At 42.6% G+C, this 17249-nt stretch overlaps 2 protein-coding genes across 6 annotated transcripts; both read right to left on the reverse strand.

Annotated features, from left to right (window-relative positions):
- Window positions 1–61: 61 nt before the first annotated feature.
- On the reverse strand, window positions 62–11528 carry ildr2b (immunoglobulin like domain containing receptor 2b). Of its 4 annotated transcripts, XM_035522873.2 has the most exons (10): window positions 11394–11528; window positions 8995–9324; window positions 7885–8004; window positions 4766–4822; window positions 3993–4139; window positions 3675–3839; window positions 2959–3072; window positions 2205–2403; window positions 1468–2101; window positions 62–710 (listed from the first exon to the last, which is right to left on the reverse strand). In XM_035522873.2, exons 1-10 carry the CDS (start codon window positions 11437–11439, stop codon window positions 675–677), a joined length of 1848 nt encoding a protein of 615 aa, XP_035378766.1. In that variant the 5' UTR covers window positions 11440–11528; the 3' UTR covers window positions 62–674. The 4 variants fall into 4 exon arrangements, with proteins under 4 accessions (XP_035378766.1, XP_035378768.1, XP_081576511.1 ...); XM_035522875.2 differs by lacking the exon at window positions 2959–3072; XM_081720385.1 differs by lacking the exons at window positions 2959–3072; window positions 7885–8004.
- A 793-nt stretch (window positions 11529–12321) lies between these two features.
- gpa33b (glycoprotein A33 (transmembrane), paralog b) lies at window positions 12322–16834 on the reverse strand. Of its 2 annotated transcripts, XR_014125305.1 has the most exons (9): window positions 16703–16834; window positions 16032–16201; window positions 15654–15870; window positions 15260–15424; window positions 15041–15157; window positions 14740–14863; window positions 14011–14605; window positions 13491–13575; window positions 12322–13278 (listed from the first exon to the last, which is right to left on the reverse strand). XR_014125305.1 is itself a non-coding variant. In XM_081720768.1 (8 exons), exons 1-7 carry the CDS (start codon window positions 16740–16742, stop codon window positions 14014–14016), a joined length of 1425 nt encoding a protein of 474 aa, XP_081576894.1. In that variant the 5' UTR covers window positions 16743–16834; the 3' UTR covers window positions 12322–13278; window positions 14011–14013. The 2 variants fall into 2 exon arrangements, 1 of the variants encoding a protein (XP_081576894.1); XM_081720768.1 differs by lacking the exon at window positions 13491–13575.
- Between the last annotated feature and the right edge of the window lie 415 nt (window positions 16835–17249).

Here is a 17249-nt window from a genome sequence, read left to right on the forward strand (position 1 = left end):
ATCGTTAGTACACACCTGTTATCAGCAAGTTATTAAATAAACATCACATAAACCTCACACATTAGATAGTAAGGGTTTATATCAAAACAATCATTATTTCAAATAAGTGGCACATTATTTGAACTGCAGTCATTTGTTACACTGAATAACACTGAAATGTAAATTTACTCTAAAGTGCAAAACTATAAAAAGAATAATAAAGGCCAGCATCCAAATACAGTATTTAACCAGTACAAAACATCAAGGCTCTTGGTAAGAATAATACTACAAAGTCTTATGAGTCTTTGTTCAGTCTACAGGGGTTTTATGGCGTAAACTGAGCAAGCATTCAGTTTCCTTCTGTAAACACCGCAATCACTAAAGAGATGAATATAGTTTGGAATTCACATCCATGAATGCAATAATTATGTATGTTTCAAACACACGCACGCACGCGCGCGTGCACACACACGCACACACACACACACACGCACACACACGTGCATTATCTCTGCATTCCTGATTGTGATTAACACCTGGCTCCAGTGCCACTGTTCCTCGGGCACACAAGGTGCACAGTGCAGATCGATTCATGTTACCCTGTGCATCTCTCTGCGGACCGATGCATGCAGCCTTAAGAGTCCAGGCTGATCGGCAGAGTGGGTACTCTGGGCTCTGGAGCCTCACCCATGGCTTCAAACAATGAGGGACTCTCTGCTTAGATGTGAGGTCTGTTAAAAAACACCAAGAGCCACATATTAGAGACCCCACAGACATGCAGCAAAAGCATGGTTAGTGTGAGGCTTGGGAGCATGGTAGTAAGCAATGCTCATTTAGTAAGGCCTTTTAGTGACACACTGTATGATAACTGTAATGTCCAAACCTTAAAGCTTTTATCCACTTCAAAAAATGTAAACTCAAACAATTTATATATAAAAAAAAAAAGCTTGTAAAGATTATATTTGGACAAATGAGAGCTGTAACACAATCAAAATACAAATGATCTTCTTTTATATGTGTACAACCTTATACTTCACTTTGAAATATTATATACAGGTATGAAAATAGTTTTGAGAAAAGCCTCAGAATATCCACCTCACAGAGCACACAGCAGGCACAGCAGATATGGGCCACAATCAGCAGCCTCATACAGGTAGTCAGTCTAATACATCCTGCTTCTGAAGTCTTGCTGTCTCTAGACTTTACAGCTCTTCTGCTCTGAGACCATGTGGAATCATTTTTCTCGCGTTCCTGAAGCTCCAGGTGCGAGCTGTGTTTCTTATTGTGATTTTCTTAAATTTTTCAGGACTTAATTCTTCCATGACTTTGGTTTGGAATGTGTAGAAACTCCCACTCTGAAGGGCTGTACCTACACCTGCGGTCCAACTTCGGCTTTGCCGACCCTGCAAGCATCTCCCCGCCTCCCCCAGTCTGTGGGGAGGTGGTTACTGAGGGATGGAAGAGCAGCACCTCCTATAGGTAACTCACCAGTTTCCTGGGCTTTTCCTTGTCCTCCCTGCGCTCCTTCAGGGTCCGCGAGGTGCCGTGACTGGGGCGGGTATAAGAGAAGGGCTGCGCGGCATTCTCCAGGGTGCGATACCGCTCCCGTTCTGTGCCTTTCTCCGCCCGATAGCGCTCCGCCTCACAGTACGGAGGCAAGGGGTCATCCTCCTCAGGCCGGTAGCTGGCTGACCGGCTGTTCTTGGAGCTGTCCTTGGAGGGCGTGTCGCTGTCCTCGTCGGCCCACCCGCCACGCTCTCCACGCTCCCTGGTCTTGCGTTCCAGCAGGGAGGTGAGGTAGGTGTCGTCGTACGATAGGCTGCGGGCGGCGTACCGCTCGCTGGCGCCCGTGTCCCGTCTCCTTCGTGGAGATGGAGGAGGGCTACGCTGGTACCATTCATCGGCGGCGTCATGGAAACGGTGTGGCCTGTCCCGGTATGTTGACCGTGGGTCTTGCGGCCTCAGCTCCATTTCAAAATCTCGCTGGGGTCCACGGGGGTCAACCCTCCGCCCAGCTCGGGGGCCGTAGCTCCTCGCAAACTCCTCCAGCTCGTCCAGAGAGCCGGTGCGACCCCTGCCATCGAAGGCCTTCCTGTGCAGGTGTTCTGACCGCGGGTTCCACCTTCAAGCAGTCATGGCGTGTTATCCCACACAGGCTGTAGCTTGTGACTGGACTACCATGAAAACGGAAACAGATCATCCGCATGTAATGAAGAGCATTGTACCTGCTGCTGACCTGCTCCTCATCGCGAGTGCTCTGATAGCGTGCGGACCGGAGCCCGGGACCTGTGGGGGCCGTGCAGATGTGTGACTCAGCTTCGTGGTCGCCGATTGGTTGCAGAGCTTTCTTCTGCACCTGCCGATAGGTCTGCCTGAAGTCTACATCAGCCTCGTGCAGGGAGCTCAATTCTGATAGGCTGCGAGCTGCTCACACAATAATATCATTATGCAATATTTATGTCACACTGAAATCATCAGATATTTGTCAAATCATTGCTGAATAGAAACAGACCTAATAAAATCGATTTTTAAAATCCTCTTCCCTTTGAACCAATTATTCAGTATTGAGTCAAAAAAAAAACCCCTCTTTTTTGAGTTCAGTCTACATACACCATAAAGTTAAACTGTAGTTTTCCCTTATCGAGAACAAATTCACGTCACGAGTTTGTAAACCTTCCATGTGAACATGATGATTACGACAGTGGTGATGACGATGGTGGTGATAATGCTACTCTTGATATATAACATTCCTTGGTTTCCAGTGCTAGTAGTGCTGTCCTATGTCCCTTTACGCCTTATACATGAACACACACACACATCCACACCCTTCATCTAGCTCATGACTAAACAAATACGTCAGTGAACTTGTGCTGTCTCTCATGAACACTTTCACTCTTGCTGCTTTTCTGTCTCTCACATACACAGACGCACGTACATGGACTGATGGCTGAGAAACGCGCTAACTGCATACAGGCTTACATGGATGGCTGGCCCCCTTGGCCGTGCGGAACTGTGCCAGGTCCCTCTCTATGTAGTACACAACTTTCATAACGTCCTGACCCTGACTGGCCTGGAGACGATATCCACTGCGCACTGTGGACACACAGATACACACATGCTGTATGCTGTGTGTTGTTGCTGTGCCCAGGCTACCACCATTGTCAAAACTGATGCTACACTATGGATACCTGTAAGAAGTGCTTTACTTTACTAAAGTAACAATCCTTATCAGCTAGGGTAATTACCTGGCTTCAAAGCTGCCTTAAGTCTGTCCCTTTAAGGCTCTGTCTGCCTGACACGCTAATGGCTCATTAAGAATATGAGGACAGCTTTTTTTTTTTTTTAGCCAAAGTTTACTTGAATACATACAAAATGTAAACGTCTGCACTTCCTGTTCTCTGACACACAACTGACATTAATGAAGATGGAGGTGGAGTTAGTAACATATTCGAAGGTTTTAGGGGTTAAATGAGTTTGTAAACATGAGTTTGTAAATTCACAGTAAAGATTGAGGACAGGAGTTTACTTTAAAGGAACCGAGTGCCGTGCTTCATTTGAATATATCAACAAACAATTTGTCCCTTGTGAATTAGGTCGGCTTCCTTAAATTGTTTGGGAAGCTCTACTCTTTTAATATAGTCAGTTTTTTGTTTATTGTGCATACAGGATAGGATTTTGAGGCCATTCTCACTGACCTCCAGTCATATTGCTCTCCATAGGTGGGGGTGCTGCAGATATTGTGGGCTCAGCGATAGGTGGTACAGCGCGAGGCACAATGGGAACACCCGGAATGTAGTACGGGGAATACATGGCAATCTGGGTGGGCTGTCCACTATTAGCCTGCTTCCCTGCTTCATATACTGGAGAGGAATTCATGTCATCACAAAATTAAGATAAAACTTGCATCAGTATCCTACTAGAAGTAAGGCATTGAGTAGGTGTTAGTTCACGCCTGTCTGTATAGCTGTGCAAATATGTTTGTGTGTGTGTGTATGTGTGTGAAGAATACCCACAATGCTTTGGGCAGCAGCAGGTATCTGGGCAGCAGCAGCAGCGTACATAACAGCAGCAGGAATGTGGGCAGCACTGACACCAGCACACCCCAATGAACAACAGGAACAGCAGACCAGCCAGGACTACACATCCCACAAACACCCACTCTAAACGCCGGAATGGGAGGAAGAGAAGAAGAGAGAAATTACTACAAAACAGCAGAGGCTTTTATTAGATGATTAACCAGGCATTACAAGGCATTACAGACTCATAAGGTCATGACAGTATTGTGGGATATCTGTGCACGTCCTATAAAGCTTCCAAGCAAGAGCCCAAACCCAGCACGGATGATTCAGTCTGTGTGCTCTCATCTAGCTCCTTATCTGTAACAGCAGTCCCTGCTTCTGGACTAATCATGCACTTCCTCAGGACAGGGGATAAACTTACAACAGCCATCAGCTAAAATCACGTCCCAAGTGACTGCTGACATGCTCGCTATAATCAGCCAACAATGGCTGTAGTTAAAACAGTCTCCCTACGTGTGCTCATGTGCTTCGATTTAAATCATTTTGTTAGGCGACTCTGCTGTGCGGTGCAGTCGCCTGCTTTTCTAAATGAAGAAAACGAGGTTGAGGACACATTTTGGCAGAAGCGGATTGAGCAGGCAAATCAGTATAAGTTGATTTCAGGAGGCAGAACGAGGAGTACGCGGGGTAAGCTAGACACACTGACAACGGAGGCAAGTCGTGCGGCAGAGCGGACCAGCCGCGGGGGGGCGTCGTAGCTGCTGTACCTGGCATAATCTCTAGCTCAAACTCAGGCAGGACGTCATCCAGCACACCTGTCTTACCTGCAGAGAGGAGAAGAGCACAGGTGAGCAGCAACTGAAAGGTCAAAGGGCAGAGCTAGTCACTATGGATTAAGCAGATGATTGGGCAGAGGGTTTTTTTAAGATCAGGGAGGTTTAATCACCCAGCAGGCATGCAGGAAACAGGCCAAGCTGATTTCCATCTGATTGGCCTGATTTTACGACTTATAATTTGAAGCGTGCAAGATTTGTTTATTGTACACAGGAATGTAAATGATGAAATATGCAGAGGATTTGTAAGCCTATAATAAGCATGTCAAGCATGCCATTGTGAATGGGTAACAAAAAATATGAATAGTCATGTCAACACTTCGGGCACCACATTTAAGCAGCTCTGCCAAAGGCAGCCAGTATGATTTATGAAATCCATTCAATTGACAGTGTGTGTGTGTGTGTGTGTGTGTGTTTAATGCAGACAGGGGATAGGGGTTAGATGACATTCTCCGGCACAGTCACTAATATTAGCAGGGTGCTGAGTTATTCAAATATTACAGTTCAGGCGCTTTAAGCAACCACGCAAGACTGATAAGCAGTGGCACAGCACATGCCTGCCTCGTGCAAACAGGCACTCAAATTATACCACTAATGTTCAACACAAAGCATGACAAAAAAGGGCCTCAACTTAAACCTCATGCATGATTACAGTAGTTTATCACATATCAAGACCAGTACTGAAACAATTTTGATATCAATTTATTAACCTAAGTGCTACCTACCTGAAGGGTAATTATTAGACTAAGGGCTAACTGCAGTGCCAGCTTCGAAATCCAGCTAAAGGACCATAATTCAACTGGTAAGTGCATTAACTCCAGTAGGAGCAATAACAGCATAAACTATGGCTTAACATACAAAGAACACGTGCAAATAATGTGGCATCGTTTATAATGTAAAGTGCCAATATGAACATACATGGCTGAGGAGTATTAACTTGGTCTTATGCAAAGACATGTAATCTAAAACTTCACTGAGCACCATTAGAATTGTGCCTATCCCAATTAAGTGTGCAGTGGTGTCCTGCACATTAGTTAACGTTTATATTTAGCGTGATCACTGATCCAGTTCTCCAGTTTACATAAAGACAGAAGATGAGAGCAGAGGCAGAACCAGTGGATACCCAATCAGCAGGCAAAGCGGCAGAGAGCAAAGGATTATGGGAGACTAATTAGCTATTCAGACTCATACAAGCAAGGGGGTGGGGGGTGGGGTGCTCCATCACCATGGTAACAGCATTGGCTTTGTTTGGAGATAGGGGGTGTTCTGAAGCACTGTCCAATCAGCACCTAGCCATGGTCCATCTTCAGACCCTCTGCCTGAGAAAGCTTGGGTAGCCTTACACATACAGTGCAATTTACTTTAAGTGCACTTTATAGATGCTTGGCACACTGCCACAGTTAAAGCATATCCCCACAGTGTAAACTGATGCTAATGTTCAATCTAACTTCACAATAAAAGTCCAAATCAGCACACAGGGGAACTGCAATAAATGCCTCCCTTCTATAAAAGCCTCACAGGGGATCTCAATGCACCACATCACTCAAAAACAATTCTAATTATTGTTCTGAGGCACTGAAGTTTATTATTTATGCAAATCCGATATCCATGCTTAGCCATATCCCTCCCTTTCAAATGTGCATGCCGGCAAAGCATGATGGTGTTTTTGTGAAGCAGTGCCCTCTGACATCATAAGCAGACCCCACTGAGAGTGAGGGGGTTTGTAAACAGCCTGTCTGAAGGGGCATGTCTCAGTGTCCCGGAGCTGCTGTGCTGAGTTAGCAGTGTGTGTGTGTGTGTGTGTGTGTGTGTGTGAGACCCGGGACAGCTTTCCTTCCTGCCTATCACCCTCATAAAAACAGCACAGGCCAGTAACCTGAGAGGGGAGGGAGAGAGACAGACAGAGAGAGAGGTCGAGAGATAAAAAGTGAGACTGAAAGAGAGGGGAGTATGAGGAAATTTGCCGGTAAGAAAGTTTGGGCTGGGAAAAAAAAAAATGTCCAGAACGCAGAGCCAAGAGGATCAACAGTTGAGTGGAGCAGAGGAGATAGGTTTCAAAGTCGAGTCATGGAGAACACCACACAGCCAGTGGCAAACAGCCAGCAAGTTTAATTTAGACCAATCGTTCGACCCCATCAAACACTCTTTGAATTTCTCTGTCAATCTTCTCATCTCTTCCTAAGCCTATTACAGTGTGCTTACTCAGAGGCCACAGTGGGCTTCTTCCATTTCCCAGTCCACACATAACTCCGCAGTCCTCCTGGCTAAGATTAGCTCTGACCAGCTATATGTCTCCCTCTTCATTTTCTTCTCCACATGGCAGGGTAATAAACTAGACAGCCTGGCATGCCTTGACCTCTGGGAAAAAGGCCTGTATTCCCATGGCAGCAGCATGGATCTGGCTTCCATGTCCGTTGGTAGCAGTTATTTATATTTTGTCTGGTGGAGACATGACTTTAGCAAACACAGCGCCAATAATCAGCAGTGGCTCTTCCTGGGATGCATACTTCAGGTTCGCCTGACCTCAGAGGGGACAGACGAACAAAGGCTCCTCTTATTAAGGATCAGATCCCTGCCGAGAGGTCTGCATCGTACATTCGTCACCATGGCAGCCTTGTAAGGGCACCCAGAAATGTGGACCATGCTGTAAATTAAGACTTTGCATTGAGAGCTCTTACAGACACAGCAAACAACACCAAAACACACAATGCTGCTCTGATCTCCAAAGCCAAGTTACTAAATTAAAAAAGCTTAAGCTACTCTTACAATTAAACAGATACTGCGCCCTTTGCTTTCAGAGGCTGCCTCAAGCCAAGCATCTTACAAACATATACGTAAAAGCACTTCTAAGACTGTGGAACAGATGCTTTGGAAAGGACTAAATGAGTTCTGCCGGACACACTGGACAATGTGGATCATTTCACATCTAGCAATTTCTCAAGCTTTTATTCTGCTCAGTTGAGTAAAATGCAAACTTAAATGGTCTTTCATTTAGCTTTAGTTTTGCGAGTCTTTTTAAAAGCTGGATTTCTTTTTTTTTTTATTTGACTCACCGAGCACCAGCAGCTCCAGCTGCCCTTCTGTCTCGCCGTCCACGTCATCACCGATGATCACCTTGCATGAGTAGATGCCACTGTCCCCCCACTGCAGCTCCCCGATGCGCAACTCCGCATCTGCACGGCAACAGCGACACATTCTCCCTTAGCAGCTGGTTCCGATCCGACAGCTGCGCTAGCTGCGCTAGCTGCGGTTGCGCTACCGTAGCTCTATGCTTCAGCACGGCAGCGCAAAATGATCGGACTCTGCTCCAGCTGGTGAATATGTCAGGAATCTATGCTAACTTCGTAGAATCCAGCACAATTATGTCATTCGGGACTCATGCGCATGATCAACCTTAGGCTTTGTCGGAGGGTGAGACGGTGAGGGGCGAGAAGCCTTTGTTTAGTAAGGTCACAGGGGCAGATTGTTTGTTTTTGATAAAGAGTGCAGGGGGAAGGGTGTATGAGGAACAGCAGGCCAGGGGTACCTTCACGAAGGCCAGCGTCTGGCCATTGTTCAGCCTACAGGAAAAAAAAACAAAACATGTCCACTCTATTTGGGGAACAGGAAAAGCACAGCGCAATCACTGGCATTTCACAATCACAGATGACTTATGTAGAAAACCTGTGGCTCCAAAACATGCCAGAAACTGTTGCCTCTAGATTTTGAATTAATTCAGAGATTAGTACAAGACTGATAGCATCAGAATCCTTTCATCAGGTATCACCTAATGCAATATTGAAATGTATATGATGATGGTATACAAATAAGGATCATGCAGAGCATGTAGACAGTTGGTTTCCCTTTCACTCAGAGTTCAAAATTGCCAGAATGATACCATTGGTTAATCAATGACGAGGCCAATCCCCCTCTCAAAGTCTTTAAGTTTTGTATTACTCTACTGATTACCTCCTGCCAATGGGAGCCCTGTCATCACTACTGGGCTTGGCGTTTGCTCAAATGGAAATGAGCTCAACCTGCAATGAAACTACATACACTCTTCTTGTGCTGTCACAGAGGACAACCGTGAGAATTCTTTCCAATCAACAGTAAAATCTACTGTCCGGGACAGAAACTAAGCTCACAGCTAAAGTTATTCAGATACCCGCATAAGGATACTTTACTGTTTATGATGGAGATGTCTCTTGTTTTATAGTGCTCAGCCAGGGTGAAGGAGGATCCCTGTCGGGAGGCCACGATGCGGACGGTGCGGCTGCTGTCGGGGCAGTCCAGGTGGGCTGTGGCACCCAGCTCGGAGCCCTTCATGCCCAGAGTCTCAGGGAAGGTGAAGGAATCATGGGTGCGGTCAGTACAGTAGGAGCTATACCACCACTGCACCACAGGGGTCTGCTTGGAATGGGTGCTGTACTGGCACGGCAGGACCACAGAGGAGAACAGCATGGCAAACTTCTTCTCATCCCTCACCATCACCTGCACACCACTGCAACTGAGCACTGAGTAGAGGAGGGTGAGGGAGTGCAGAGAGGATCACAGAAGTTATGCAATTCATGTAAATTCAGTGAAACCACTGAATTTGAATTCAACAAAAATGCATGGTTGAGTCTTACTTCATACAGAAGAATGCATACTAAAAATAGTATTTTTAGCCAATGATAACAACAAAAATTTGCAGGTACATTTTTGTTTACCTTTACAGTTCCTTTAAAATGTTTTTATACAGATGGTTTTCTATATATGAAACTGACTAAATGAAAATGTTTACTAAACAATAACTGACAATTAGATGATCTGTGCTTTTAAAAATACAAAAGAAAACATTGATCCTTACATACAATCCCTGTTTGAGTAATTATGTGTCACAGTATGCCTTGATTACATCAAGCTCTTTCCTCCTGACTGTGTGACTGTAACATGTGCCAAATAAAAGCCAGGAAGGATGACTGCCCTTTCTATTCCAAGAGGAACCCACTATCAGCTGCCGATCAGGCTGAGAGATAGGGAAGTGACAACCAGAAATCACAAATGCCTAAAAACATCTGGGTCTCCTCCTCCACTGTGTGTGTGAGTGTGTGTGTGCCTGAGGATGAAAGAGAGTGTTTGTCCATCTGTGTGTGGGAGATTTCTGAACAGCGAATTGGACAGAATCAAAAGTGCACAGGGAGGTGGATCTGCTTAGTGTGGGTGTGTGTGTGCGTGTCTATGAGAAGTGAAATTCCTGGCTGTGTGGGAGGTGTGGAGTGGTAGAGAGCTGTCATTTTAAAGAGAGGTCAAACACATGTGAGCTTGATCATGGTGGGGTGGTTCCCGTCTTAACATTCCCAACCAACAGGAAGCAACTTGAGGAGTGTGAGTGTGAGCTCCTGAGATACAATTTAATTCACTCTGTGGAGAGGAACAGTTCATCCCCAGATTCCAGCCTGTTTGCTACAAAACTAGCAGAGGAAAGACAAGCCTCTTAACACCACTGGTGAACTCCATTCTACAAGTCTTCATGCAGGAGCTATGTAGGCTCTTCCTTTGTCCATTTGTTGCTGGTCTGACTCATTGTTTGGTGTAGTGGAGAACCCCCACCCAAAAAGACCCAGAACAGGAGGGGGACGTTTAAATCCCACCAATAAGATAAACCCAGTCAGCCTTGAACATCCAATTAGGTATGAGAGATTTCAACAAAACCGTTACAGGATTGCCATATTGGGAAGTATGGTATTGCCAAACTAATACTATAGTAACCAGTTAGAAAACAATTTTCTTGGGTCAGCAATTAAGCTAGCAAAGCTCATTAATTGAAGTTCAAGTTAGATAATAATTCGACCAAAAAAAAACACAATTAAGGGGCCCAAATATCACTGATTCCCGTAAAAACACAAAAAATCAGGTCATATTTAATCGCAGTCACCTGCCCCTACCACTGGGTTTAAGCTTGCGTGATATTTTGCGAAAGCAATGGCCAGTTTTATCCCCCAGCAGACACTTGCAGCATAGTTTGGTATCATCTCAAAGGCATGTCCCAGAGCTGACCCAATGTGGCCTCATTCCAGCGGAGGAGACTGAAGCGTTGTCGCCCACAGCAGGATTCTCCAACTGAACAAGACTCAGTGTGTAACTACACGCTCTTGAAACTTGCATACACACAAAAGCTCGGGGAGGCAAGCAACGGACTACCTTGTATTTCCCTTTTGCTGATAAAGAAGTTGTCTCTCTAACTAACTGGGTTTACACCACGAACAAGACCGGAGTTGAAATGCTGCTACTATATTTAGCACAATAACGTATTATCGACCACTCTTACCCTACACAAGCAAAATGGGAGCACAACATGCTGAGACCCGTTATCAGAGAAGCACGCATGAGAATAAATATGAGAAAAACAGAATGAATGCACGTCTGCGCATAATATAATCAGTTATACTTAGTCGTAAAGATCTGACTCAAACACCCAGAGAGAGGGACCAGAAATAAAACGCGAACGGGATGTTTTTTTTTTTTCTGGCCTGGAGGTCCAACCTGTTGCATAGCTCCGTTATAGATCCTCTATAAATTAACTATTACATTGAAAACTCACGTGAAAAGAGTAGAAAGGGAATCCAACGACTCGATAAAATAGTCATCGTCCAAATAAGGGCAAGTGAATTCACTTCATGTTCCTGAACTCTCTTCGTCTCATTCTCACGTCCACTCGGCTCACTGATGGATAATTCAACTCGGTCAAGAAGAGTGGAGTGTACCATTTTTAGAAACGGGTATAAACACGGCGAAATTAGTCATTTCAAAAGAAAGTTTGCAACGACCAAAGATGATATATGTATAATGGGTACACATAATACTTTTTAAAATACAATATAGGGATATTTTTTGTCACAATTAATATCTGAGACGCTATCAAAAACAAGTCATTTGCAACAGGTTTTTTTTTCACTCCCCATCTTTTAAATTGACGTGCCCACGAAGGTTAAAGAAATGCATAACAGTAATGTTAACAGTAATAACAGTAATGTTATTAACAGTAACAGTAATGTTATTAACAGTAATAACAGTAATGTTTTATATATATATATATATATATATATATATATATATATATATATATATATATATATATATATATATATATATATTATATAACATTATATATATAACATTACTGTGGGCAAGTCTTCCTCAATCTAAATATTTCTAATAATAAATAAATAGGCATATTGTATGTGGAATCATTTTACACTGAAAGAGAAATTACAATAAAAAAAATTCAATGAGGCTCATCTTCTCTATAGACCTAAATGCATATTTTCTGGCAATACTGCTAAAATTGAGTAAGTCAGTAATTAAATAATAATAAATCAACGCTGAAATAATAACAATAATGAAATTTGAAACCAAGCTCGAGACAAGTTAATTTAATTAGAAAATGCATTTAATCTTTATTGAATCTCATGTAAAACATTAATTGAAGTCAAAATGCTTAAAAGATTTTAAAATAAAAATGTGCGAGATTTAGAAGCATAAAATTAAGCACCTCTGTAAGTTATGTTCCATTTATAATTATGTCCCATATAAAGCTGATTTTAACAAAATCAAAACATGCCAAAGTAACAACAAAGACATAGACATTTTAAAAAAGGAAGAAACTGATTGGGTCACATAAAATTCTAGTTCTGTATATAAAATGCATTTACTGTGCAAAAGCAATTAACCTCCTTAAAAGTCATAAAATTTGGCAGTGGTGGAGCTTGAAATGGCGACTTTCCATTTACAAGTGGAGTAACTTAACCACTGAGCTGCCACATTTTAAAAAATTATTATTTTTAACAATTCACATATAAAGGTGTATTGCCTTAAAAATATGCTTTGAAAATTATTGTTAGGTCACTTCTTTAAAAAAAACAACAACCCGACACTCAAAATGAATTAATTTTGGCGTTGATTAAGATTATATTCTGTGCCAAAAATGAGTAAGTGAAATGTGCTTTTTCCATATGTATTCACACGTATGCTGTGGAAGCTCCAGGATTCCACATATGAAAATCCTTGCCCTAATGAGCATACCGTTGCCTTACAATATACCTTTACATGTGAATAGTTAAAAATGATCATTTTTTTAAAATGTGGCAGCTCAGTGGTTAAGGTACTCCACTTGTAAATGGAAGGTTGCCATCTCAAGATCAACCACTGTCAGGTTGCCACTGTTGGGCCCCTGAGCAAGACCCTTAACCCTCCATTGCTCAAGTTGTACTCTTTGGATAAAAAGCGCCAAGGAAGTGCCATAAAATATCAATGTAAGTACAGAAAAGTCTACAAAATAATATGCAAATGTTAGGATATGCCAGTGAACATTGTTGGATCAATTGTGAGGAAGCAAAAGCTTCATTACATCATGCAGGCAACCCTCAAACCTCAAACAGATGTGCCAGCAATCACTTCGAAGCAGCTCCCGAGTTCATTGGCTGAAACTGAAGGAACACCAGTTAGTTAGAATGGGAGGTTAGCTGGAAAGAAAGAAAGAAAAAACACTGAAGAAAAATATGAATTTTGCAGGTTTTCATTCAAAATTCAAAACTTAGAAACTTGGGTGTGACAACTAACACTGCCTATTCCTCAACAAACATTGCATGAGGTGGCAGCATCACGATCATGCAAAATACAGGGAGGTACTGCAAGATACCTTGTTTCAGTCTACTAAAAAACTCAAGATCAGTGAGTCCAGATGTTAATCCAGTGAAGAACAACTTGAGCAACATGAAGCAAATCTGTCAGGAAGAATGTGTGAAAATCACTCCAAAATAGTGTGCGAAGCTGTAAGAAACTTACCATAAAAGACTTAAATCTGATATTACAGCAAAATATCTACCAAGTGCTAATCTGAAAGGAATGAATTCTTAAACAAGTTTTCAGGGTTTTTTTTCAGTTTATATATTTGTTTAAACATATGCTGAAAAATAATGAATATTGAATTTGAAAGCATATTGGTATTCAGTAAAATTATTATCTGGAATAATCCTACTAAGAGTAATTTGTAATCGAGAGTAATCCTGAATATTGGGGTTGAATTCTTTTGCAAGATAGTGTATACAAGAATTTACCACAAGCAGTTTTACAAACTCATGCGAGAACAAATAATCTCATAACTGTGAGCACAAATAGTTTCCTGCTTGTGGTTAGTTATTTATAGTCATCATAGTTACCCTTTATAGGTCCCCACTTGAATTTCTGCGGTCATTGCGATCGCTGTAGTGACTGTAATCTTGGCGGTCATCATAACGATTGCGACGGGGATCGTCACGATCTCTGCGGTCATCATAGCGATCCTGAATATCATCATCACGATCTCTTCGGTCATTGGATTGTTCTCTGTGGTCATCGTAGCGATCTCTCCTGTCACCATAGTGATACTGTCGGTCATCATAACGATCTCTGCGATCGTCATAGCGGTCATCGTAACGGTCTCTGCGATCGTCATAGCGATCCTGGCGGTCATTGTAGTGATCTCTGTAGTTATCCTTCCGATCGCTATTATAGTTGTCCCTGTGATCATCAAACCTCTCACCGCGGTCACCTTCTCGACGGTGAGCAGGTCTTTCCCGGCGGTCATCATAATCTAAACGCCGATTAGGATTACGATCACTGTCCTCAGACCTCTGCAGGTTTGGCTCTTTTTCAGCCTTCATCTCGTACTTCTCTCTCTGGTCAATACTCCCCTCAATACTAATCCTCCTCAGGTCTCTAGGATCCTCTTCTTTTTTCTTTTCTAGTAGGTCATGGTACTCGACCACTGGGGGTCTAAATAACAGAGAACATTTATTAAACAAAAGAACCCACACATACTTTGGTGGCTTTTCAAAAGTAGCAGTTGTGGGTAGAATGTTGGGATTCACATGTGGTTAAATATAAGGGCCTTTATAGAGGAAACGTACTCCATTTCAAACTCCTCCGGCTTCTCCTTGTTTTTGCAGCAGCAGTAAATGATAAGCACAAGAACTGCAACTCCAGCAACACAGCCTCCGATGACGCCCACTGTAGCGCCAATGTTCATTCTAGCTGCAAAGATTGAGGGGAAATTAGCAAGGGGGCCATTGTCATGACTACGACTACTGCCAGAGTTAATGCAGGGCAAACAAGATGAATGCTTCTCTTTTCTTTGTATGAAAATGTAATCCCCATTCATTTTCTTGGACATTGGTGTAAAGCAGGAAATAGTGAAAACAGAACACTCACAAGGTATTACTGATAAGGTGAGGTTGCATTTGGCAAAGCGAATCTTATTGGCCGAAGTACATATGTAGTAACCCGATGTGCTCATGGACACGTTGATCAGAGAAAGGACTCCGTCTTCTGTTAGACAGTCAGGAGAAGTAAACATATGTCATGGCTACATATGTAAATAAAAATGGTAACATTGGTAAATAAAAACACAGAAGCCACCCCTACACATACTTTCAGTTGTTTTGGGTGGGAATGATCTTGGGACATTTCTGACATCATAGCTTTCCCACTTGTAGGTGGGAGCTGGAAATCCTTCTTCGGAGATGCAGGTCAGGCTGATGTTCTGTCCATACTCTGCCTTGCCTTTAATCATACACACAGGCTCTGATGGCGGAACTGTCAAACAGAAACAGAGAACTCTGTACCACATACATCTAGGGCAGCAAAACTCATCCTTTTCATGACTGCTTGGGTTCTGTGAACTTTGTACTGACAAATGGATATGAGCCGCAATCAAAGCACAAACCCACATATGTAGCGGCACCATTCATTTAAGAATTTTCAGATGTGATAAGACTCCCAATTCCAGTGATATTACTGCAGTTAATGATTTATGTTTTCTCACCCAGTACCGCTAGAGATGCTGTGGCTAATGTCTGTCCTTCGTCATCACCGGGAATCTGAACCCGGCATTTTATGCGCCTGCTCTCCCTCAGAGTGACTTGTTTCAGGATTAGCTTGGACTCTTTTCCGACCAGATTAGTTTGAATCAGGGCTTTGCCTTCATACATGGGATCAATGTCTACTTGGTTCTTATCTGAATAGAAGGTCCCAAAAGAAATCTATATTAGAAGAAGAACACTTCTGTTATTTGCACAGCAAGTTCATAGTCGTTCATAAGGGCAGTAAAGATTCAATAAATGAAAGACCTGGCGCTTAAGTTTGTTAATCTATACCACTGTCTCTGTAGCTCAGCAGAAACCATCTGTGTTTCCACGCTTACCCCTTCATCGTCAAATGACCCATCAGGCTCACCAGTCCAGGAGATGATAATAAGCCGATTCTCTGGGTTTTTAGGCTGAAAATTGCACGTAATGGTGACCTCTTCACCTCTGGCAACTTCATATAGGGACTGTGGAATAGTAACTTTTAATCCAAAAACAGTAGACACCACTATAGAAAAGATACAAACAAGACATATTCAGAACCTATTGTAATTCATACAAAACTAACTTTAAAAATTTTTTCCCAATAAAAAACAAAAGAATCACAGATATAAAACCCTCAACGGGCACACAGGATACATGCTAGCCTTTCCTGTTATCGGAGCGGCATTCAGCAAATCCTTCCTCCTTTTATTGTAAGCTTTCTTTGTAAGAATTTTTATATATGAAACATGTTTAAGACTGTTGGGTCCAGTTGCCTATATAGCTTTGTCATGGAGTCTCAGACACATACGCATAGTGGAACTGTTGTTCCTACGCTGAAGTGATACAGAACTATATTACAGGGAAATCTATCAGAACATGGACTATTACAATATCTACTAAGTGAATTTCTGGAACACTCAATACTCTCATGTTTTATACTGATAAAACACTACCTTGTAAATACAAGGGAGTATTTCTTCAGACACCTGGTAGTGTTAATAATAACCAAATGATATACTGTTACCTGAAATCAGTCCGAAAAATCTGAGTTTCCATTTTTCCATTCTACTGAGGTCTGATCGCTCTCCACAGTATCTCACTTTCAGCCATGTAACAGTACAAATGTTCCTGGCAGTCTGGTCTCTGTGCACTTCCTTATGACAGCTAGGTCAATGAGTCTGCCCGTTAACGCCATTATGTCTGCCCACCTGCACCAGGCACACCTTTTCACCTTTGGACTTTTAATGAGCTTCCTTTCAAACACGACAGATGCAAAACAACGAATCCCAGGAGCGACGTATCATATATCACGTCATGTCACATCATATATGATAGCATAGCACATCATATCTGCTTTCCTATCATAGCAAGTCATAGGTACATTTGGACCAAGATCAGTTGTTTAAGTAGCCCAGATATTGTTTGGTATTTGTACCATTTTCAAGATTACAATCCGTCATCAGTCACACACCATAAAAGCACACAAGGAAACGTGATAATCACTCGGATATTCAAAGCATATATAATCCACTATCAGACTAAATACATGCTAAATATTCAATTCTCAGTTC

Source organism: Electrophorus electricus, chromosome 9 (assembly GCF_041902795.1).
Source record: "Electrophorus electricus isolate QZ-2024a chromosome 9, ASM4190279v1, whole genome shotgun sequence".
Lineage (NCBI taxonomy): Eukaryota > Metazoa > Chordata > Actinopteri > Gymnotiformes > Gymnotidae > Electrophorus > Electrophorus electricus.

Coding starts and splice junctions, on each gene's coding strand:
- ildr2b (XM_035522873.2), bottom strand. CDS start 11,439: ATGACTATTTTATCGAGTCGTTGGATTCCCTTTCTACTCTTTTCAC. Junction 8,005..8,994: donor AGACATCTCCATCATAAACA/GTAAAGTATCCT, acceptor GTTGCCGTGCAG/ATGCGGAGTTGCGCATCGGG. Junction 2,102..2,204: donor GAGGAGCAGGTCAGCAGCAG/GTACAATGCTCT, acceptor GACTGCTTGAAG/GTGGAACCCGCGGTCAGAAC.
- gpa33b (XM_081720768.1), bottom strand. CDS start 16,742: ATGGAAAAATGGAAACTCAGATTTTTCGGACTGATTTCAG. Junction 15,871..16,031: donor GGTCATTTGACGATGAAGGG/GTAAGCGTGGAA, acceptor CTTCTAATATAG/ATTTCTTTTGGGACCTTCTA. Junction 14,864..15,040: donor CACCTTATCAGTAATACCTT/GTGAGTGTTCTG, acceptor CAATCTTTGCAG/CTAGAATGAACATTGGCGCT.